Here is a 24,845-nt window from a genome sequence, read left to right as displayed (position 1 = left end):
TTTACTCAGCAAGGTATGAGTGACCTCGTTTCTCAACATTCTTGCCAGCATTTGATGGTGTGACACACAGAGACTTCTATGTACAAATTTGAAACTAAATTAAGAGTAGCATCCTTCAAAAGTAAAGCCCATTTGTAAATGTCTGGGCATTCAAATCACTCAATGGAGAGTGGGTATATGTGTGTCTGTGTGGGGGGAGGCTGGAGTGGGAGAGAAGGATAAAAAATTCTAAATCATTTCTATTCCTTTGTACAGAGTGTAATTTGGGGGGGGGGGGGGAGAGAGCAAGGGGGTAGGGAGGGCCGAGGGAGAGGGAGAGGGGAAATCTTAAGCAGGCCCCACGCCCGATGCAGAACCCGACCTCACAACCCTGAGATCATGACCTGAGCCAAAATCAAGAGTCAGACGCTTAACTGACTGAGCCACCCAGGCGCACTGAGTTTAATCTATTTTTAATATCAAGCTTCTATAAGCTTCAAATACATGAATAAATTAAGTAGCTAGCCAAAGAAAATTCTCATAACCTATTCTCCCCTAAAACTGCCATCTGTCCCATCATCAAACCCATCCATAAACCAACAACACCAGCGCCCTCTAGCTCCTCTCCCTGGGTCTCTTGCAATCTGGGTGCTGCCTGATGGCCAACACTCGCCACACAAACTCCTCTGCAGACTCCCCAGTGGTGCGTGCCCTCTGCCACGGCCCCTCCCGGCAGGCCTCATTCTCCTCTAGGGTCTTCTCCAACATGCAGGACAACACCCACCCAACCCACCTTCACTGGTATGCACCCCTTTTCAAAATGGTGTGGTTTATTTCTTACTCTCTATTTTCTCGATTTCACAATAGTTTCTGTGGAAATAACCGTCAAATCTATTATGTCTCTAGCCTCAAATCCAAGTTTTACACCCATGATATTAATAGGAATATCTCATTAGGCATCTCAGATTTACTATGCCCAAAGCAGAACACATCTATATCCTCAAAATCTACTCTTCCTCTCCACTTGAGCAAATGGTAATACCACTGTCTCAGTTACCTGGGGGAAAATTTTGGTTGGTGTCTTCAACGTCAACCAAAGTCCTCGCCCACGGAGTGACCAACTCTTGGCAATTTTGCCCCTAAATCTCCTAACCTTCTGCCATTACCACCTCAGTTTCACTGCCTTCAGCTCCTCTGCACTCTAACCCACCCTACACCACGATGCCACCAGCACCAGCGTTCCAAATCAAATCTGACAACTTCACATCTATGCCCACTTTCCACGGCATCACAAAGAGAAGTGACAATTCCTCATCTTTATTTAAAGCCCTTCAAACTCTGGGCCACATCGATACTCTCAAACTCATCTTCCACCATCTCAGGTACCACACTACTGCCCAACTACTTCAGTCTACTTGCCATTCCTGAAGTGGGCCTTGTATGATAACTCATATCTTCACTTAACCTCTCCCCTTTTGCTTATAAACCCTCTACAGACATTTTAAAAGCATGGACTATTCTTTAATTCGATTTTGTATTCCCAGAGCTTAACACGGTCTAGCACACAGCAAGCAGCAACAAAATCTTTACTGAATGAACTATTTCTCAATCTTACATCCTCCAGAGCACCATCACATTTGTGGATATTCAATAAATGTTGAACTGAAAACCATCCCCCAACAATGTAAACATAACATTGTTTCATTTGCAATTTTTCTTAAAGTGGCAAGCAGAAGATTTTCTATATGAAGTCTAAGAAGAGCAATTAATAAAAAATCTTACTTCTCTTCTCCTGTCAGCACCTTTTCCAGGTCTCTTCGGGGTGTCTGACCACCAGTACTGGGAAAAAAGTAATCAATAAGATACCAAGAATGTTAGAACTTTATAACTAAGAAAGAAGAGCAAAGTGAAATATCAAACTTGGACCACAATTAGGTTCTTTACACTGGACCTGGGAAAATAACTCCAAATCTTGTAAAAGTACAACTTGTTTGAATGATTGTTTGCATACCAGGTTTCATCACGGGTGAGCAGTAACTGCCATTTTTGTAACTTATAACCCTGCTATTCTGGATGCAACTGTATCTGGTTTGCTGATACAAACTGAACCAGAAACAATTTTTTTTCTCTTAAGACTGAAAATGGGCCTGAGAAAGAGAAAGTTTTTCCTGCAACTGGCTGGAACAAGCAACCTCTGTAACTGTGGCAGAGGCCACATTCTACCCGATGGAACTGAAAAAGGAGGGAGGGTGGGCCTTCACTGTATAGTACCACATTTAAATTAAAAGAGTATGAACTACACAGACATATCAAGCTGAGAGAAAAGACAAAATCCTATCACTTTCCAGGATTCTTAATGACCTTATTTACAAAACAACTGAGTTATCGGAACAATATTTACTCCTCATACCTGTTCATTCTCCGTCGTTGAGGCATTTGTTCTAGATCTCTCTGCTCTCTTTCTTCTCTTGTCATACCTTTGTAGTTTGAGGTAAGACCAAATATAGGCCGAGACCATTCATCTGTAACAAGGAAAAATCAATTGTTTAGAAAGCAGCATTTCTGCTACCATCCCCTGAAACAATCACACCCTAGTGTGATTTACGCAGTATTCCAGGCATTTAGAATATTCTTTCCCTAAAGATACCATTATTTCAGGACCATTTTAGGATAAACACAGCGTGTAATACCAGTATCATAACCAACTTCAGCTAATTCAGAAAATTCAGTGTTAAAAAATCATTTAAGCCTTTAACTACCACAGAGGTCTAAAGCAAGTAGTATCTGACTCATTTTGACAGTCATCAACCAGCTGTGTTGACATTTCACAGAATGCCTAATTTGTAAATTTACTCCACTGAAAATAGAAAATCTTGAAATTCTTCTAGCTTCCTATTCTAACCAAAAACAAGCTCCCTTATTACTTGTCAAATGGTCTAAATCTTCAAAAACTGCATTTTAACAGTGCACCGCAGAGTCTAGATTTTAAGTCTAAGAAAGCTGCTACAGTGATGTGACCGTGAACCAACGTACAACATGCCCACCGTTTAGTCAGTAAAAGTCCAGGGGTGCCAACTGATGTTTTTGTTCTCAAACATAATGTAGCTTACTGCTGCATTTAATACACCATCAAAACAAGAAAGGACCTTCACAGATAGATAGAATATTAGGTGTTATCAAATACGGAAGCAGGGAGTCTCAGGGAGTCTATGTATCTTTACATGTATAGCCTACCGACCCCACTATTAGACTCAGAATTACTATTATAGTAAGTAATGGGTATTAGTGGGAATATTCTGCTTCTCTCAGCTTACGACAAAACGAGCATTGAGAACTACTGCATAAAAGCATTAGAAGTTTATCATATAATAGCACACTGCAGATTATTAACAAGATCAAAACTAATATTTCTCTGGTTCATAAAAAAATTAATTTCTCTAAAAACTTTTGATGATCTCAGAAATTCAGTAGAAAAATAATTACTATATTCACCTATAGGAGTATTTTTGGATAAATCCTTGAAGTTTAAAAAATTCCTTTGCAACATGGAGCACAGGAAGAATTAAAAAGAATAACAAAAACACACATGGGTTTCATTCTTAAAACTGACAGATTTCATAAATGACATGGTAATTGATTAGATTAATTCCAGTTAGACTCCTGGATTTCTCGGTTATCATTAAATAAGAACACGCAAAACACTTTGGAGACCATTATAAAAGTAACAACAATAGCACTAGTGGCTAACATTTCTTGAGGTCTTACTATGTGCTAGGCACTGTGCTTTACATATAGCCTCTCATTTAATCTATATAATTCAAAGTTAACATATCATTATTTTACAGAGGAGGAAACCAAGGCTTAGAGCTTAAATCACTTGCCTAAAGATATGCAGTAAGGTAGGTGGTGAATCCAGGATTTGATCCCAGGTATGATTGACTCTAGGGCCCATACACTAATCCCCTCTCTATACAAGCTCTTGATCCAGGATTAGAAAACTTTTCACTTGCTACCGTTAATACTGACAGCATACTTAAATATGCTGAGGATCATTTTAAGTCTAAGGCTAAAAAAGCTGGTACCCACAAGAAATTACCAAAAAAATTTCTATTCTACTTCATGAACTCATTTTAAATGAATACTGGTAAAAATATAGTTTGCTTTTATACATACATGTCTTTCTGATATGCATAAACACAACAAACAAAAAGCAAAATGTACATACTGATTAATTTCCCTGCCATATCCTTGTTGGACCTCGATTCCTTGGGGTGTTTATAGAGATACATCACTGCTCGGCCAATCCCACTATGCTTCAGGGTCTCCTGGCTCACACTAGGTAGCTGGGGAACAAACACATACATACACATTAATCACTCAAAAGCTGGGAGTCCTGCTAATCTATTCTAGAGGACCTCCAACACCGGATTCTTTCACAACAGAATAACGAAAATTCCATTTGCAGGATCTACAGACACTGAACACAAAGATACTCTGTGTTCACATCAACAGTTAAGATTGAAAGTTCGGTATTACACCGAGTCAAAGTAAAACTTAACAGCGTGGAAAATGTAAACTAACCATACTCAGGTTAGCAGTTTAATACAAGCATCAGTACCGGCCTCTGCATCAAACAGACCTAAGTCTGAACCTAAGCATAGCCATCTGCTAGTTATGTGACCTTGGACAAGTCATTTAACTTCTCTGAGTCTTCATTTCCTCATCTGTAGAATGAAAACAATACACCTACCTTGCAGGTTTGTTGTGAGGAATAAAGGAACCAATACATGTATGAACACCTTGCACACAGGAAGTTTCTTGGGAATTCCTTCAGAAGTTAAGTAGCCTGCCCAAGGTGTCACAGCCACATAAAAGTGGCGCAGTTCAAGATTCACAAGCAAGTTTATCTGAATCTGAAGCCCGTGGCTTTTCTACTTCAAGTGTCTCCCTAAAACATGTCTATTGCTGTACGATTCCTCTCAGGTAAGTAATAGTAACTCCAAGATCTTTCCTTCAATACTATTGTTACATGAAATTTTCTAAGGCCTTCCTTTTTTATGCTCATTTTATTTGGTATGTTTCTAATAGACATACCTAATGAAACCCCTCTTCTGGCAGACTATGGCAGAGAGAATGCGTTAAGTACATGGTGACACAGAGATTGTGATGATACAAACCACATCAGATAATTAATGAAGAACATATTCTCAGATTATTTGCCTCTAACCTCTTGCAGAATCTTCAGCAGCTCCTCTCGAATCTTTAATGCTGGTAAACTCCTATCTGGGAGAGGGGAGAGCCATTCTTTGATGGCAGACATCACACCACTGTCGATAAATGTTTCTTTAAGGTCCTGCCTGCAGTTGATTTAAAAAAAAAAAAAAAAGAAAGAAAAGTCAAGTCTATGAACCTTGGTTCTACCATAGCTTCCTCTGGATTTTCTTATATATTTAGCGGTATTTCCAAAAACTGCTTTTGAAGTTACTCATATACATTATTTACTGAGTGCCTATTGATGTTTCAAAAGCAATATAAAATTTAGTTCCCACTTTAAAAAGAAAAAAAACAATTTGACACGCAAAGATCATTTGTTAAAAACTTGAATTATAGAATATAAGTTAATGCTGATATGAATGGTACAGACAGTAAGAATAAAGAGCTCCAATTATTATAACTAAAAAAAATAATCTTTATTCTATCAGAACAGAGATTCTCAAACTGGTTTAGGTGATAGAGAACCCAGAATTGTGCTACTCTTTGCAGGACACCTAACTTGGTTAGGTTCAAGAAGAAATCAGTTGCTCAGGAATATGAGTAAACCAATGAAAGAGCCTAGTATCAAGATCTATCAAAAAAGGGTCTTATTCCAGAAGACCAGTGACTTACTTCATGATATAACTGGTCACATAAGCCTCCTATAATACATGCTTCAAGCAGCCCCTCAGAATTTGCTCTATGCTCAATCATACTGGGAAAAGAGATGCAATTTTACCAGACTCAAAATAAGAGAGTCGATAAAGAACAAAATAGTGGTTTACATGCTTTTCTTTCCTTATGTTAGTTTGCTATTTGTTCTGTTCTGTTTGTAATAGGCATCAAGGCTTAAGAAAAATTTGTGAGGGGGCACCTGGGTGGCTCAGTTGGGTAAGGATCCAACTCTTGATTTCAGCTCAGGTCATAATCTCAGGGTTGTGAGATCAAGCCCTGCACTGGACTCCGAGCTGAGCCTGGAGCCTGCTTAAGATTCTGTCTCTCCCTCTGCCCCTCACCCACCTCTAAAAAAGAAAAAAATTAATTTAATTTAAAAAAAAGAAAAATTTGTGAGGAAGTAACATAATTTAGGAAATTCTATTCATTATTATTTTTCTGTGAATTGATAGCAGCCATTAAATAACATCTCTAGAACACCAGTACATAGTTCGAATATTATACCACTAAAAGGAAAAAAATTTTCAAGGAAACAAAACACTTACTTCTTAAGATGCATGACCACAGTAGGTAATAATGTTAATTTTTTCAGTGCTGGCTTTTTTTGATTGTTCAACTGTCTGTCTTCCTATCCAGGAAGAAAAAGATTTTTTAAAAAAGCAATACTTACTGTTAATAAATGAATTGTAACCACTATAATTCTAAATCTTAAAATAAAATAATCCAGCAGTATCTCTGAGTAGCAATTTTTTCTACAAAAAAGGATAACTAAAAAGTGAACTTTTTGTAGAACCCCAAATTATATGTCTGTGTTAACCAAACCCACAAACTATTAGATTAGCTTAAACAATTACAAATTTAGAGGAACAATGTCATTGTTAATAAAGTTTCAGTATTTACTTGGGAGCTTTTTCCTATTCTGATTATAGAAAATTTCACAAATTCTACCAAGATAGAAAACAAACTAATATACTCCTATCACATATATTTCCACAGTTAAACACCCATGACCAGTCTTATTTCAGCTACTTGTTTCCAGATACTTTTCCTTTCCCTCCCTTTAAGAGGCCACACAACCAATTAAGTGAGGAAAGAAAAGAGGAAGCCACCAGCGACTCATCTCACCTCAGCAGCCTCGTTCATTTTGACAATCATGGCACTCACTACGTCGTCAGCATCACTAATAAAAGTACCACCATCACGGTTACGCCTGCGCTTGCCGCTCATGCTCTTTTTCCGCTGCAACATCATCTCAAAATCCGACAGAAAGTCCATACTAAGCAGCAACACAAAATCAAGTGAAATACAAATTCCCTTTTAAATACATATCTCCTTTTGTCACAGTTAAGAATCACCAACTTTCTTAATTCTGAATTAACTCCATGAAATGCTACTTTCTTCTAGTGCAAATACTTACAACTTGGCACCTTTCAAGATACCAGACTTCTCTGAACACAGATTCCAACTATCTCAACAAAAGTGTGAGATTCGATCAAGAAATATTTTGTAGTTAAGACTCTACCTCATTGCCTCCGGGACCCCAAAGTCAGCTTTTCTCTCAAAAAATGTATTTTCACGTTATTTTTCAGTAACTCAGGAAGAGCTTACTCCGTGAGGGTGACACCACAGAACCCCACAAATTAAGAAGCTAAGCACAGGGTAAATGAAGGAAAAACAGTAAGAGTAAATATCTTTTCAGACAGCACTATATAACCGAGAAGCAGAAGGGAGAAAAATGGAACAGATTCTTTGTTACACTTAGTAAGGAATCAAAATAAGAAAAAACAAATTTCGATAGTCTCTACCTTAATTTTTATTAAAAAATTCCTTCTTTTTACGATTTTTAAAATTTTGTTAAATTTAAATTCAATTAATTAACCTAACAGTGTATTATTCATTTCAGAGGTAGAGGTCAGTAATTCATCAGTCTTACATAATACCCAGTGCTCATTACATCACACCCTCCTTAATGTCCACCACCCAATGACCCTATCCCTCCATCTCCCCACTCTAGCAACCCTCAGTTTTTAACAAATTCCTTTTTAAAAAATAAAACAAACTTACTGTTTTCCCCTCTTTATGTTATCATCAGAATCTGAATCTTCTGCTTCTTTTACCTGTGTTTCACTTTTTTCTTCTTCCAAATCTTCTTGGTTAAAACCCTACAGGCCAGGTAAATTTGCCAGGGTTATCTCAACTTCCTTACAGATTTTCTTCGGTATAACTGCTCTTAATTTTTTTGTTTTCATTTTTAAAGTAATACATTCACAAAGAACAAAAATTAAACAAGTATCAAAAGGCATATAGCAAAAGGCTCCCTCCCACCCTAGTCACTAGTGTTACTAGTTTTCTTATGTCTCCTTTCAGAAATAGCCTACATTTACACACATACTTCTACACATATGTATTTCTTATCCCTTCTTATTATACAAATGGTAGCATACTCTACACACTGGGTACAGTATATACTGGTCTGCACTTTCCACATTTAACAACAGAATTTGGAGATCAATTCATACTGGCATAAAATATCCTCATTCATTTTAAGGCTTTAGACTATCTCACAGTATGACTGCAAACATAATTTATTTATATGTTTTGCCACCGACATTTAGGTAAATGTATTTGAAATTTGCAAAATATTTACCAAACTTTTCATAGAGGTTATACTAATTCTCTTTCCAGCAAAGCGTAAGTATACCTGTTTCTCCAGCTTCTCACTACTACAGGTTATCAAACATCGATATTTGCCAATCTCTGGACTGAAAGCTAAAAGGCATCTTTCTTTCTATTTTCCTATGAGTAAGGGTGGACATTTTGTTCATGTTTAAAGGTCATTTTTAATTCTTTCTCTATGGAACTCCCAATATCCTATGTCCATTTTCCTTTTGCATCTTTGTCTTATTGGTATGAAAAGTCTCTTTTAAAAAACGCAGGAAAATTGGCCCTTTGTAAATGACAGGAACTGCACAGTTCTCACATCTGTACAGTTTCATTTTGTTTATGGTAATGTTTTCCAGGCATAATTTTTTATTTTTATGTAATTAAAATGGTCAGTCTTTTCTTTATAGCTTCTTTTATGTTATACTTAGATCCTTCCAATAGTTCACCTAGTATGTCATTTTTCTCATTGAACTAAACCTATAATCAAGTTGATGTTAACTTTCTTAACTATAGAAACACACGTTATTCTTGTAAAAATGCTGCTTAACCAAGTATGAGCTCCATGAGGGCAATGTCCAAACAATCTTTGGCATACAGGTTCCCAAATATTTGTTGAATGAATTATTCCTATTTTCCTTAGGTTCACTTTATTATTTTTCTACCATCTTGAATCAGACTCTAAATTCATCTAGTTTCACTCTCTCTTTAGTAATTAAAGTACTGATTTCTTTTTCAATGCAAGAACCGTCTGACAAGGAAGTGTTACATTTCTGGGTGGTGAGAATATTTTGTTTGCTGATTTTGTAACGAATTTCTAATTTCACTGCTCTGCATTTGGAAAATGTTGTTTATACTTTGTAATTTTTGCAAAAGCTTGGTTTAAAATTTATATAGGAATGGGAAAAAAGAAAGCCAAGGCAATCTTGAGAAATAACAAGCTTAGAGGAAGGACATAAACAACCAAATATGCACAGTTCTGTATTAATACTGCAAGGAAAAAGAGACCAAAAGAACAGACAAGAAACTGCCAAAACAGACTGGAAATTATATACAGACACTTCATTTATGACAAAGAGAGGAACAGGAAAGGATGACCTGGGTCAACTGCACATTCCAAATGGGGGAAAAAATTTTTTTAAACATTTTAATTTTAAGTAACTCTATATACCCAACATGGGACCGAACTTACAGTCCCAAGATGAAGAGTCACATGCTCCACCAACTGAGCCAGCTAGGAACCCCTAGCTGGTGGATTATACAAATAAACGTTAAAGATTAAAATAAGCTTCTAGAGGATACTTCAAGAGAGTATCTTTATGACCTTAGGAATAAGCAAAAATCTGGGAATTTAAAAAGTTTCACCATAAAGGAGAAGATGGATAAAGCTGATTTATATTAAAATTAAAAACTTATGTTCATCAAAAGACTCCATTAAAAAAGGGAAAAGCAAAGCCAAAGAACAGAAAATAGTTTTAACTTACACAGTCCTCAAACTTTTCTTTTGTATTATTTGCATCTGTATCCAGATTACATAAAAAGAGACTCTTCTGTGGCTTTTGGTCTGCTTGTTCTATTGGCTACATTGCACTCAGATAATAGATTTGTCCATTTCTCTTTGCAGTTCTGTCAATTTTTGTTTTGTATGTATGTATTTCAGCCACGTTAGTGTATATATACAATTTTAAAACCTTTTTATCAATATAAAGGGACGCTTTTTTTTTTTTTTTTAAGATTTATTTATCTGAGAGAGAGACTCTCAAGCAGACTCCACGCTGAGCACGGAACTGGAGGGAGGGTACGATCTCATGACCCTAAGATCACAACCTGAGCCAAAACCAGGAGTCGGATGCTTAACCAACTGTGCCACCCAGGCGCCCCTGAAGTGACCCTCTTTTTTCTCAAATGTTTTACTGCCTCAAAGTCTCATATTCATATAGCTGTGTCAGGTTTTTAATTAGTATCTTTTTCCATTCTTTTATTTTCAACTTTTCTTTATCTTCTTTCAGATGAATCATGAAATGAGTAAAGAGCTATATTTTAAAATCCAATCTGACCATCTCTGTCCTTTAATTAGAGCACTTGATACATTTCAATTTAATGTAATCTGAGATATTATCAAAGCCAACTATCTGCTATCTTACCATATACTAATTTCTAATTATTCCCTGTTCTATAGCTCTTTCTTTTTCTCTTGCCTTCTTTTGGATTGACAGCTTTTATTATTCCATTTTTCCTCTCTATTAGGTTGGAGACTACATATTCCCATTAGTCTTTTTAGTGGCCACTTTAGAGATTACAATGCAAAGTCTTCTAAGGTCCTTTTACACACATTTGCAAAGACCATATATACTCCCAATTTGTTACTGCTGTCATGCTTTAATTTTATAAGTATTTCAATCTATACCAGACGTGACTTTTTTTTTTTTGTAGCATCAATACTCATTTAGACTTACCCACACACTTTTGTTGCTTAGATTTTCTTTCTAAATCCCTGATTTTCCACGAGATTTTCTTTCTGCCTTTAGTATCTCCATCAATTGGTATATTGGTAAGAAGAATTAGGAGGAAATCTTCATTCCTGACAAGTATTTTTGCTGAATGTAACAGAACACTAAGTTTGCAGTTATTGAATTCTACAGTTTCTGTTAAGAAGTCAGCTGTTAATCTGATTTTCCCCTCTGGCTACTTTTAAGATTTCCCTGTCTTCTCTGGCTTCTTGCAATTTTACTATGATGTATTTAGGTATAGATTTCACTGTTATCATTGCATTTACCTGTTTATATTTGTACAACTTCTAGAAACTCTTGCTTTATAACATCATTTCTTTAAATGCTTATCATTGCATTTACCTGCTTATATTTGTACAACTTCTAGAAACTCTTGCTTTATAACATCATTTCTTTAAATGCTTCTGCTATATGTATTTCTCCCTCTCCTGAGATTCCAATTCACTATGTTAAACCTTCTCTTGTATAATTTGTATTTTATTTTTACATACTTCAATTCTTCATTTTAAATAGCTCCTTCTAACCTATCTTCTAGTTCACTCATTTTCTTTTTGAGTAAGTCTAATCTGTTGTTAAATTCATCCACCAAATTTTTAATTTGTTACTATAATTTTACAGTTCTAGAATTTCTACTCGGTTCTCTTCCAAATCTACCTTTAGAAAAATTGTTCGCTCTGGGGTGCCTGCCCGGCTCAGTTGGTGGAGCAGGCAACTCTTGATCTCAGGGTTGTGAGTTCAAGCCCCATGCTGGGTATAGAGATTACTTAAAAGTAAAATCTTAAAAAAAAATTTTAAATAAAAAAAAAATAAAAATTGTTTGCTCTGACAAAATCTCTAATCTTTTATTTCCCTGAACAATTTGTTTTTTAAGAAATATCTAAAATTCCTGTATCTAGAGCTTCTAGGTCTATTTGTATTATCTGTCGTCACTATTGTTTCTTTTTAACGTTACCTATGATGGTGTACCACACTGTGTAGCTCATAAACTACAGAAATACTCTGAGGCCTGTGATGACGCTACCTTTGTCCTAAAGGGATTTGTCTGCATATGCCAGGTGTCTGAGAGCACTAGCCAATGAGTTAAGAGACACTGTGATTGAATCTCTGGAACTGAGGTTCTCTAGGTTGTTAGAAGACTCAAAGCTGGCCTAAGATCTGAGCAAAGACTATATCACTTCCACATCACCCTTAATCCAAGAAGTCCCAATTCAGAGCATGGAGGTTTTCACGGTCTCCTAACCTCAGCAGGCTCTGACCTCCAAATTTTGTCTCTTGAGCACTGAGGCTGTCAAAAATATGACCAGCCTCTCAGCCTAAACAGGCAAACATCCCAGAAAAAGCAGTTCCGAATGCTGAGCATACCTCTTTAGGTATCTATCTGTTCCTGGGGTTTGGCTTAGTAATTCTTTGCTACCCTGTTCCTCTGCTGATGAGCAAATTTTTAAACATGTTGTCCGGTTTTTCTAGTTGTCCTTAGCAGAAGGGTTAGTCTAAATTACCTAGCCTGCCATTGCTAGAATCACAATTTTTTTAAGTATTCTGAATCTTTCCCTTTAGCATTATAGTGTACCTTCCATCATCTTTTAATATGTCCCCTACCAATAATTTCAATTTTGCCTTTTATTTTCCTTTTATGCCTTTGTACACTTTTATTTCACTTTCTGAATCCTCTGTTCTAGATTTTTCTATGGAATACGTAATTGTTTATTTCTACTTATTGAAATTACCTATTTGGGAACCACTGCCACAGAAACAAAAAAGCATAGTCAAAAGAGGAAATAGCTCCCTATACTTACTGTAAATTCTTCCTCCTCTTCATCGCCCGATTCTCCAAATATGTCTGCGATAAGATTTCTAGAAGAGAAGGATATCGTTTGCTTTCTTCTCATTTGCACAGGGACCATAAAATCTTTTTCTAATAAGGTATAATTTACGTATAGTAAAATGTGCAGATCTTAGGCATCCATTTCAGTGGGTTTTGAGAAAAGTACACATTCGTGTAACCATTAACCTAATCAAAACATAGAACAATTTGATCTCCCCAGGGAGTTCAGTTGTGGCCATTTCTAGTTAGTCCCTTACATGAACATGCTAGAGCCAACCACCATTCTGACTTCCATCACGGCAGATTAATTTTGCCTGCTCCTGAACTTCACATCAGTGGAATCAGACATATCCTCTTCACGTCTTTCACTTAATATTGTTGAGATTCATTCATGTTATAGGGTGTACCAATAGTTCAGGATTCCTGAACCCCAAAGTCATGCCATCAGGCACGATATATTGTATTACCTCTCATCACGAAATTGTAATACAAGTTTAAAAAATTTAAAAGACAAACCCCTCTCTACCACGTCATATGAACCCTTGAAAACTCATGTTATACTGTCACTTACTCTTCTTCATTCCCCGACTCACTATCACTCCCAAACAGATCCTTCTCTTCATTTTTCTTATCAGACAACTCTTCTTTCCCTACTTCTTCTTCACTGTCAGATGCTAGAGTCTTCTCTCTTTTGCCTGATTTGTCTGATACAACATCACTGTCAGAGTCATCTGCATCAGAGACAACACGACTCTTCTTTGCTGCTGTCAAAAAAGGTGCAAAATATCATTAATCTTATTCATCATGGTAATGGTATTACTAAGAGGAACAGGTGCTTTAAGATGGCGATACTCGGCAAAAACCAAAGGGCTCCTAACACACAGCTTAGAATAATTAAAAAAATAACTAACCAGGGGAACCTGGCTGTCAGATCACGTGACTCTTGATCTCCAGGTCATGAGTTCAAGCCCCGCATTGGGTATAGAGAGTACTTAAATAAAAACCTTATTAAAAAAATAATAACTAAAGATTCAGAGGCATCTTACAATTATGTTCTTGTTTAGGAAAAAGTGACTGGAAGATGAAAAACAAAATCATCAATATAAAAATGGACACCAACAGCTATCTTTCCTTTGGGGGAAGAGAGAAAGTAAGACCAGACTGATGTACAGAATTAGAGTCCCTTCTATTCTGCCGAGTAGTAAGAGAACTAAAAAGCCTTAGTTTGTGGAATCCCATACTCCCCCATCACTGCAGGCCAGTTTGGAATTTCTCATCTCCATTAGTAAACTGGATGGCACATGTGTGATGCTCTTTCTCCTTCTCCTGTAACAACTGCCAGGTTTTAAGGGAATAGGTCTCCCCACCCTAACAAGGAAGTTTCATGAAAAAGTAATCAAGTAAAAATTATTATCCATGAAAACAGGATCCCAGGTTAACAAAGATATATGCTACAGAGACACAGAGTCTCTAAATACAGTCCCCCTCACAAACTTCCTCGTATTTAGGTATCCGACCATGTTTCACAAAAGACAGGTACCCAAAAAAGATGTGGGAACTCAGTCACTATCTAGATGGAAACTGTGCACTGACTGTTCACACCTGAAGCTAACTCTGGATACAGCTGGGTTTTCATATAAACATATTTCTTTGAAACATTACCCTTCCCCCACATAATACTAAATCTTTCTATTCCCATTTGAAACTCCCATTAGTTTACTATTTTGAACTAGTCAGATCTTAATACTCCTAGGTTAACTCAAAGCAAATTTAATACTAAGATTAGCCACTGAAAACCAAGCAAAACTAGTGTCCTAGTAATATTTTAGAAGATCAAGTTGAATGAGGGACTATAGATGTAACATTTCATAAACACCATGCTTCACAGTTACAACCTTAGACAGTAATTAAAACTATGCATAAAAAGTCCAAAAACAATTCCTTACATGCTTTCTCTTCATCTTCGCTATCAGAAAGTACAGCAGCTTTTCGCTTTGCTACTTTCTCCTCCTCCCCCACTTTTTCTTCATCTTCATCACTGTCAATTTTGGGCCTTTTGGGTTCTTCCTCCTCGCTGTCAGAACTCTGGATCCTTTTTCTGTCTACATGGCTATCTGAATGAAAGGAGTCATTTTGCATTTCTGTATCCTCTCCCTTATTCTCCCCATCACTGTCATCATCTGACTCTGGCTTCTGCTTGTGTCTGGAGGCATCCTCAGTCTCAGAATCACTGGCAGGTCCCTTCTGAGGCTCCTCACTCTCAGAGTCACTGACTCGGGGCTTGGGAAGCTCCTCATTTTCTGAATCACTGGCCTGATTCCTTGGGGGGTCCTCACTTTCCGAATCGCTAATCCGGGGTTTCGGAAGCTCCTCATTTTCTGAGTCACTGGCTTGATGCCTTGGGGGACCCTCACTTTCTGAGTCACTGATACGGGGTTTGGGAGGCTCCTCATTTTCTGAGTCACTGGCTTGGTGCCTTGGCGGGTCCTCACTTTCTGAGTCACTGACACGGGGTTTGGGAAGCTCCTCATTTTCTGAGTCACTGGCCTGAGTCCTCTGAGGCTCCTCACTTTCCGAGTCACTGACCCGAGGCTTAGGAAGCTCCTCACTTTCAGAATCACTAATTCGAGGTTTGGGAAGCTCCTCGTTTTCAGAATCACTGGCTTGGTGCCGTGGAGGTTCCTCACTTTCAGAGTCACTGATTTGAGGCTTTAGCGGATCCTCTGTTTCAGAGTCACTGGCAGGACTTTTGGGGAGCACTTCCACTTCTGAATCACTGGCAGGATGCTTTCTAACGTCTTCGTTTTCTGAGTCACTTGCATGCCCATTAAGAAGTTCCTCATTTTCAGAGTCACTGACAGGTAACTTCCTGGTCTCCTCACTCTCCGAGTCACTCCCATGTTGATTAGTGTCCTCATTTTCAGAATCACTTGCACGAGGCTCTGCGTGCTCTTCAGATTCAGAGTCACTGTCCTTTTGCCTTTGAAGCTCCTCACTTTCAGAGTCACTGGCATTAAGATTTGAGGGGTCATCATTCTCAGAATCTGTCACTTGGTGTCTTTTGTTGAGGCCATCCTCTCGATCACTAGGTTCATTCTGAAAAATCAAGGGTGAAAAAATTAGGAAAGTGCAAAAACATGCTTGGTAGTGAAATGTTAAAATTTCTCAATAATTTTTTAAAATGTAGGAATATGCACACTTCAATATAAAATTGTTGTTCTATACTTCTATGGTAACACCCCACTTTAAAAAAGATCATCTACAGCAAAATGGCTAAGATGGTTTAGATTCCAAAATGGGAAAATATAAGCAATCTTCACCAAAATCTGTACAGTATACCCCCAGATTGTTATACAGGAGACTTATACCTTGAAGAGCTAGACTCTAAAAACAAAACAAAAAAAACCCCACCAAAACTCTAACGTTCTCACATAATTCTAGCTCCTAAATATATTTTTCAAAGAAATACAAGCAAACAGATACCCAAGTTATTTTTAAAAGAAACATTCTTGGGTTTTATAAAGTTCAAATTATTTTAAGGAAAAGAAACTATGAAACTATAAGGCCAAATGATATACAAGACACACTCTCCCAGGCAAATCTAAACAAACAAGGAAAGACAGAGTTCACACATACTAAATACCTATTAAGAGTCCAATGTCCTGTCAGGCTCTCTCCTGTTAGTTCATTTACTCCTTATAACTGTAATTTTCATGATAAGAAAATTGAAGCTTGAAGCAGTCTCAGTCATACATCTAATACCCTGGGACAAAAGTTTATGCTTTAGGGAAACTACAGCTGACCCTTTAACAACATGGAGGGGGGGATCTTTAGGGGCACTAACCCCCCCACACACACACACAGTAGAAAATCATGTATAACTATTGACTTCCCCAAAACTTAACTACTAATTAACCTCCTGTTGACTGGAGGCCTTACCAACAACTTAAAATGTCAATTAACACATATCTTGTATGTTATATATATTATATACTATATTCTTACAATAAAGTAAGCTGGAGAAAAGTGCTATTAAGAAAGTCATAAGTGGGGCGCCTGGGTGGCACAGCAGTTGAGCGTCTGCCTTCGGCTCAAGGCATGATCCCGGCGTTATGGGATCGAGTCCCACATCAGGCTCCTCCACTATGAGCCTGCTTCTTCCTCTCCCACTCCCCCTGCTTGTGTTCCCTCTCTCGCTGGCTGTCTCTATCTCTGTCGAATAAATTAAAAAAATCTTTAAAAAAAAAAAAAAGGAAGAAAGTCATAAGGAAGAGAAAATACGTTTACAGTACTGTATTGTATTTATTGAAAAAAATCCACATATAAGTAGGCCTGCGCAGTTCAAACCCATATTGTTCAAGGGCGACTATAATTTAAAGTGAGGAATAATTAACTCAACAAGCTATGCGCCAAGTGCTGGGAGTCAAGGCTGAACATGTCTCAATGCCTGATCCTAAGAAGCTGCTTTCTAATGAGCCAGCCAAACGTACCATAACAACATAAACTAATATGCACTACCACGAAGGTATGCATGTTATTTTGAAAGCCTACAGGAAGTGATCTATATGAGACTGAGCTATAAAAGGTGTGCAGACAACAGGTATTTGCAACCGGTTTGTGATAACAGAGTTTAAAAAATATTAACAAGATTACTGAGGAGGGAAGGTGGGACATACAGACACCAGCAGAGGAACTAAAGCAGGAGGCAAAAGGGAAAACCGTAACTGGCTTTTGGAATGCTTTCCATGACATACCCATTACATGATTCTAACAGCAGGTTCGTGAGTAGCTCAATTTATTTTCACTGCAAACAACAGAAGCCATCTCTGGCTATCTTCAGAAAAAAGAACACTATTCCCAGAATCAAAGTGGAATGAATGACTGAAGACTCAGAAAGGGTAGGAACCAAGGCAGCTCAGAGAGTTTAGAAAAGGGAACTCAAGGACCTTTCTACTAAAGCACTATCAATACCATGACTCACTCTAACCATGTTAAATTTCTGTGTCTAGGATCTAAATTTTAAACTCCCGGGACAGATGACCTAATTGGCCACAGCAGTATCAGATGTCGTAACTCAGTATTCACTGGGTTATACAGCTGGAGCATGGACACAGCACTGGGAGCCACTGCCAGAGAGGAAGAGATATCATGAACAAGACAGTCATCCCAAAACTTATCTGATACACTCTACCCTGAATTTCCAGACACATGGTGTATACATTCTAAAACAAGCAACCATCGGGCGCCTGGGCTAAGGAGGTTAAGCGTCTGCCTTTGGTTCAGGTCATGATCCCAGAGTCCTGGGATCAAGTCCCTTGTAGGGCTCCCTGCTCAGCAGGGAGTCTGCTTCTCCCTTTCCCTTTGTCCCCCACCCCCACTCCTGCCCTCGCTTTCAAATAAATAAATAAATGAATAAATCTTTAAAAATAAATAAATAATACAAGCAACCATGACAAAGACATTACATTTGGACAGGATTGTGAAACTTAGAAATTCTCATCAATTTTTGAGGAGTTTCATAAAAACTGGGTATCTATTCACTATGTTTGATATGGTGAAGACAAAAAGGTGAGAAATCACTGCAGTAAGAAAGTGCTAAGTTGATAGACTCAAGTTGGAGAATGCATTTAGGCAGTGACATCACAGGATTTAGGAAAAGTATATTAGAAATCATACAGTTACACTTAAAAGTTATCAAAACAATATTCAAAATTTTTAGGCTGGTTTCAACAATTAAATTGCAAACTTAAAAAATCCAAAATACAGTTTTTAAAAAAGCCAGATATGCGTATAACAAATCAACTGTAGAAATTGCCATTTAAATAAGAATTTTAAAAATCCCCTAATTGTTACCTGTCAGAGAAATTGACTCTGAGGTTTCTTAGAATTTTTTAAAATGTCTATAATGCCTCATGCCTCCCTCTTATAATCATTCACATTGTAGATACAAATAAATACTGGTTAGCCATAATGAATGATCTGGTTGTTTGGCTCAGCATACAAATAGAAACCACACTCCATATGGATCAGGGCCACAATACATGTGCACAGAGATGGTTAACATTTAAAAATTATAAAGTAAATAATAAAACTGACATAAAGCAAATATAAATTTGTAAATTTCACAGTGTATTAATGTCAAATAGAAATCCTTATAAAGAACCAAAGTCAGGATACTTGTTTCTTCCTTATCCATTAGAAGAGTCAAAACTGTTGAACTTGCATACTAACCTACCATTATAAATTGGTAAAATATTCAATACCAAGTCACACAGTTAAACGCCATGAAGAAATTTCTACAGATTTTCAAAAACATATTTCACTGGACCTTAGTTCCAGGCTAGCATATGAAAGAATCTAAGAAATTCAGCAAAAGAATTACACAGTGCTACTATACACAACACTGTTTATCCAGTGTAGCTCCTGGAGTGCCCTTAGAGAAACTCCAATTTTGCACAAGCATACACATAATAAAATGAAGCTATATAATATAAGCATCCTTTGTCAAAAGCTGGTTCACCTTAGAATCAGGTAGTCAAAAACAAAAGCACTCCTGATGAATAGTAGAAAAAGCAAACTGCACACAAAGCTTAAGAGTTCATAATGATGACGCAAACTCCTATTCCTGCCTATTACCTCTCGAGACTCATTTCTGCCCTATCTCCAGTATCAACCCTGTACACTGCACCAGCAGTTCCCAATCTTCCCAAATGATTCTATGTGCATCAGAACTGGTGAAAAAGCTCCAGGTAGTAATCCAGCAAGTCTGAAGAAGAGGTCACAGAATCTGCACTTTGACATCTAATCTAAGTGATTCTAACCACAGGTTAAAATTCTACTGCAGACACATGAACCCACTACTTCATTCCTCAATGCCTTTACAAATACTGTTCCTTTTGCCTCGAATAGCTTTCCCCACTTTCCTTTTCATATCCCAAAAGTGGGCAAAAATAGCCTCTTCCTGAAGCCTCTTCCATTTCCCTCTCTGGATAGAATGGATTGTGTGCATGTTAACGGTTAACAACACAGACTCTAGAATTGGAAAGATCCGGGGTCCAAACCCTAGCTCAGCCACGTTCCATTCTGTCATCTAGGAAAATTTTCTTAACTTCTCTAAGCCTCAGTGTTCTCAATCTCATGGGAGTTAGGGATAGTACCAATACCTTAGAGGGATGTTTTGAGGAACAAATGTATGAAAAGTAGTTAGCACAGTGCCACTCAATAAATGCTATTAGCCATTCATAACAAAGTATCGTATTATTAATTACAAAACATTCACCCTTCAAGACTCAGCTCAAACACATCATCTGAAAAGGCTAAGCTGCTTATCACCATTCCTTCCTTCATACCCCCACAGCATCTTGTACCTCTACTTCACTTTAAGGTGGTTCACAAAATTATCTTTATAATACACTGACCCTTAAGATCAGAGACCACTTTTTAAAAAATGTATCTTTTACCTTTAGTATACAAAAGATACTTAAATTCACCAAAATGAAACAGAACCCCATAAGAAAATGCTTAACAGAAAAGAACCAACAGAAAAAATATTTTTCTCCTCAATTTGGTAGACTCAATGACAAAGCCTGAAACCTAACACAAAGAAAAGAAAGTACAGATGGAATCAAAAGAACTGGTAAGAAATAGGATAAACAAGGACAGCAGTGCCAAAAAGAATATTCTAGAGGCTCTGATGTACTCTCCTAGGAATGCTTTCCTCATATTAGGACAACCTCTTTGTGGAAAGATCCAAACAAGAGCAGACTGCCATCTTTACTCAATTCAAAATGAGGTTAGGCTAATGGGACTGTCCCCCAACTTTAACAGTAGATGGATGTGGGCCTACCATGCTTTGCCTACAGTTAGAAAACAATGAGAAGCCAGGCTCCATTTCCAAACAACCTCTATGTCAATAGTCCCACATACTATTTTTTTTGTGAGACCCTCTTCTACCTTCTACACAAATGAAATCTACAGGCTTCTGGATTTTAAAATACACATTTCCTTCAATACATTTTCCATGGAACAAAAACCAGCTGACCATAAACCACAAAGCTAATTTCATGCTGTCCAAGAAAATATTCAAGTAAAACAACAAAAATTAGAACTGGCACCTAGTTATAACCAGGTCATATTTGTATTCATATTGCTTTATTAAAAATGTGTGGTTTTGGTGACAACTATCGAAAAAGATTTTTTAAAAAGCTTTCCCCTTTTCACTATCTGCCTGACCACAAAGGATATGTGAAGATTCTGAGTTTCTAACATGTTCTACAAAGAACAAATACATTTGATGAAAAAAATCCCACTGATGTTTATATCCCTTTTAGGAACCTAGTCAAAAAGATGTTAGTAAGTCATAGTTGAATTCTATCAAACATTTAAAGAAGAATTAATACCAATCCTTCTCAAACTCTTCTAAAAACTAGAAGAGGAGGCTGAGGGAACACTTCCAAACTCATTTTATGATGCCATCATTACCCTGATAACAAAACCAGACAAAGATACTACAAGAAAATTATTGGCCAGTATCGCTGATGAACACAGATGCAAAAATCCTCAACAAAACAAATTCAACAGTACACCATGACTAAATGGTATTTATTCCAGTAATCCAAGGATAGCTCAACAAATCAATCAACACATTACACCACATCAACAAAATGAAGGCTAAAAATCATATGATCATCTCAATAGATGCAGAAAAAGCATTTGACACAATTCAGCATTCATTTATGATAAAAAAAAAAACCTCTCAACAAACTGGTAAAGACGGAAAATATCTCAACATAATAAAGGCCATATATGACAAGCCCACAGATGACATCATAGTCAATGGGGAGGGCTGAAAGCTTTTCCTCTAAGATCAAGAATAAGACAAGGATGCCCATTCTCAACACTTTTATTCAACATAGTGGTGGCAGTCCTAGCCGCAGCAATTAGGCAAGAAAAAGAAATAAAAGGCATTCAAATCAGAGAGGAAGAAGTAAAACTGTCACTATTTGCAGATATCATGTCATATACAGAAGAACACCAAAAACTGTTAGAACTAATCAATGAATTCAACAGTTTCAGAATACAAAATCATTATACAAAAATCGGTCGTGTTTTTATACAGTAACAACAAAACCTCAAAAAAAGAAAACAAACTCATTAAAAAAAAAAGAAAGAAAACAATCTCATTAATAATACATCAAGAAGAATAAAATACCTAGGAATAAACTTAATGAAAGAAGTGAAAGAGAACTAGTCCAAGATGGCGGAAGAGTAGACCTTAGTTTCATCTGGTCCCAGGAATTCAGCTAGATAGCTATCAAATCAGTCTGAACAACACCTGTGAACTCAAACAGAGATCTAAGAAAAGAACAGCTGCAACTCTACAAGTTGAAAAGTGACCACTTTCTGCAAGGTGGGAGGTGCGGAAAAGTGAATCCTAGGCCATATATGGGAAGATAAACTGCTGGGAGCCTCTGTAAGCTGGCTACTGGAAACTGATACAGCAGCGGAGGGCAAAATCAGAACTTTTATAAGTCTGCTTTGGTGAGGGACTTCCCTGCCTGAAAGGCGCTCAGGTGGTGAAGGGGGTTGGAATCCTAGGTGGAACAGTGCGGTCTCAGAATCTCTGGGGTCACAGGAAGACCAAGGGTGCCTGAATGCAGCAAAGTTCCCAGGTATCGGAACGGGGAAGCCAGCTGTAATCAGTGAGCCCAGGAGTGGGCTCTCAGCTCAGGGTTGCCATAAATCACGAACGTAGGCATAGTCAGGCAACTGCTCTCCGAGCAGGGGCCCAGCAAGTGGCAGAACCCCCTAGACCCCCCCTTCCTCCCTCAGGAGCGGCTCGCGTCTATGCCGTAGGAGTCTGCACAGTTTGGAGATTCCATAGGGGGTCGCGTGCCTGAGACAGGAACAGTTATAGGCTAGGTGAGCAAGGAGTGCAAAAGGAAACCAGGGAGACAGGAGTGACTGACTTTTTTCCTGAGGCGGCACTGAGAAGTGGTATTCGAGCTTTTGGAGCTGGAGATTGGGAGACTGCCATTTTCATTCTCATCCTCTAAAGCAGCACAGAAAGCCTTCAGGGAACAAAAGCCACATACAGCAATCCAGAGCTGCTTACTTAGCCTGGTCCCCTGGCAAGGGCAGTGCAATTTGGCCCCGGGCAAAGACACTTGAGAATCAACACAACAGGCCCCTCCCCCTTCTGTTCAGCAAGAACATCTGGCTAAGACCAAGTTTACTGATCACAGAGAACTGCAAAACTCCAGCACTAGCAAAAAAATACTATATAGAATTCATGGTTTTTTCCTCATGATTCTTCAGTCTTTCAATTGTTTTTCTTTCCTTTTTCAGCCAATTTCTTATTTTATCAACTCTTTTTAAAAATATTTTTTAATTTTCATTTTTACAGAAACATTCTATCCTTTCATTGTATTTAGTATTGTTCTGTACATATAAAAAGTTTTTCTTTCTTTACAATTTTGGGATGCAGTTTCTTCTAACAGACCAAAATACACCCAGAATCTAGTGTACTGTTCTGTTCTCTTCACCTGTCTGTTTACATTCCTTCTGTTTTTCTTTTTTATCTTTTAATTTTCATTTTTACAGTTACATTCTATCTTTTCATTATATTTTATTTTTGTACATATATAAGTTTTTCTCTCTTTACAATTTTGGGATCTAGTTTTCTAACAGACCAAAATACACACAGGATCCAGTGTTCTGCTCTATTCTGTTCACTTGTCTGATTATATTCTCTCTTTTAATTAATTAATTATTTATTTTCCAGTTTTAGGTCTCTTCTGATTTGTTTAGGGTATTTTTCTCTGGGGTCATTGTTGCCATTTTAGGATTTTGTTCTCTTGTACATCTAGTATTCATTGGACAGAATGACAAGACAGAAAAACTCACCTCACAAAAGAGAATAGGCAGTACTGACTGCCAGGGACCTAGCCAGTCTGGATATAAGTAAGATTTCAGAACTAGAGTTCAGAATAATGATAACAAAGATACTAGCTGGGCTTGAAAAAATCATAGAAGACACTAGAGAATCCCTTTCTGGAGAAATAAAAGAACTAAAATCTAATCAAGTCGAAATAAAAAAGGCTATTCATGAGATGTAATAAAAAAAATGGAGGCTCTCACTGCTAAGATAAATGAGGCAGCAGACAGAACTAGTGATAAAGAAGACCAAATGATGGAGAATAAAGAAGCTGAGAAAGAGAGAGATAAACTACTAGGTCATGAAGTGAGGATTCAAAGGGTAAGTGATGCCATAAAGCAAAACAACATTAGAATAATTGGGATCCCAGAAGAAGAGGAAAGAGAGAGAGGGGCAGAAGATATACTGGAACAAATTATAGGAGAGAACTTCCCTAATCTGGGGAAGGAAACAGGCATTCAAGTCCAGGAGGCACAGAGAACCCCCCTCAAAATCAGTAAAAATCGGTCAATACCTCTACACGGTATAGTGAAACTTGCAAATCTCAGAGACAAAATCCTGAAAGCAGCTCGGGACAAGAGGTCCATAACCTACAAGGGTAGAAACATTACACTGGCAGCAGACCTATACCAGAGACTTAGCAGGCCAGAAAGGATTGGCATGATATATTCAGGATGCTAAATGAGAAAAATATGCAGCCAAGAATACTTTATTCATCAAGGATGTCATTCAAAATAGGAGAGATAAAAAGCTTCCAGGACAAACAGAAACTAAAAAAATTTATTATCACTACACCAGCACTGCAAGTAATATTAAAAGGGATCCTTTACGGGAAGAGAGCCCAAAAGTAACACAGACCAGAAAGGAACAGAGACAATATACAGAAACAGTGACTTTACAGGTAATACAATGGCACTAAACTCATATCTTTCAATAGTTCCTCTGAATGTAAATGGGCTAAATGCCCCAATCAAAAGACACAGGGTACCAGATTCGATAAAAAAGC

At 37.5% G+C, this 24,845-nt stretch overlaps 1 protein-coding gene across 5 annotated transcripts in view; it reads right to left on the bottom strand.

The window, feature by feature from the left end:
* IWS1 (interacts with SUPT6H, CTD assembly factor 1) overlaps positions 1-24,845 on the bottom strand; it is a 39,889-nt gene that overhangs the window by 6,817 nt on the left and 8,227 nt on the right. For 3 of the 5 annotated variants that reach the window (XM_034654350.1, XM_034654349.1, XM_011235381.3), the window contains exons 3-12: positions 14,850-15,999; positions 13,475-13,667; positions 12,875-12,932; positions 7,972-8,069; positions 7,033-7,183; positions 6,453-6,535; positions 5,207-5,336; positions 4,205-4,322; positions 2,390-2,501; positions 1,762-1,818 (exon numbers count right to left, since the gene is read on the bottom strand). In XM_034654350.1, the coding sequence (XP_034510241.1) occupies positions 1,762-1,818; positions 2,390-2,501; positions 4,205-4,322; positions 5,207-5,336; positions 6,453-6,535; positions 7,033-7,183; positions 7,972-8,069; positions 12,875-12,932; positions 13,475-13,667; positions 14,850-15,999 (2,150 nt within the window). The remainder of the gene's footprint in view (positions 1-1,761; positions 1,819-2,389; positions 2,502-4,204; positions 4,323-5,206; positions 5,337-6,452; positions 6,536-7,032; positions 7,184-7,971; positions 8,070-12,874; positions 12,933-13,474; positions 13,668-14,849; positions 16,000-24,845) is intronic. The other 2 variants (XM_034654351.1, XR_004623433.1) reach the window with 2 other exon arrangements.

This window comes from Ailuropoda melanoleuca, chromosome 2, assembly GCF_002007445.2.
Source record: "Ailuropoda melanoleuca isolate Jingjing chromosome 2, ASM200744v2, whole genome shotgun sequence".
In the NCBI taxonomy this organism is placed as follows: Eukaryota; Metazoa; Chordata; class Mammalia; order Carnivora; family Ursidae; genus Ailuropoda; species Ailuropoda melanoleuca.
Note: the sequence above shows the minus strand (reverse complement) of the source record. Positions and strands in the feature narration are given on the sequence as shown.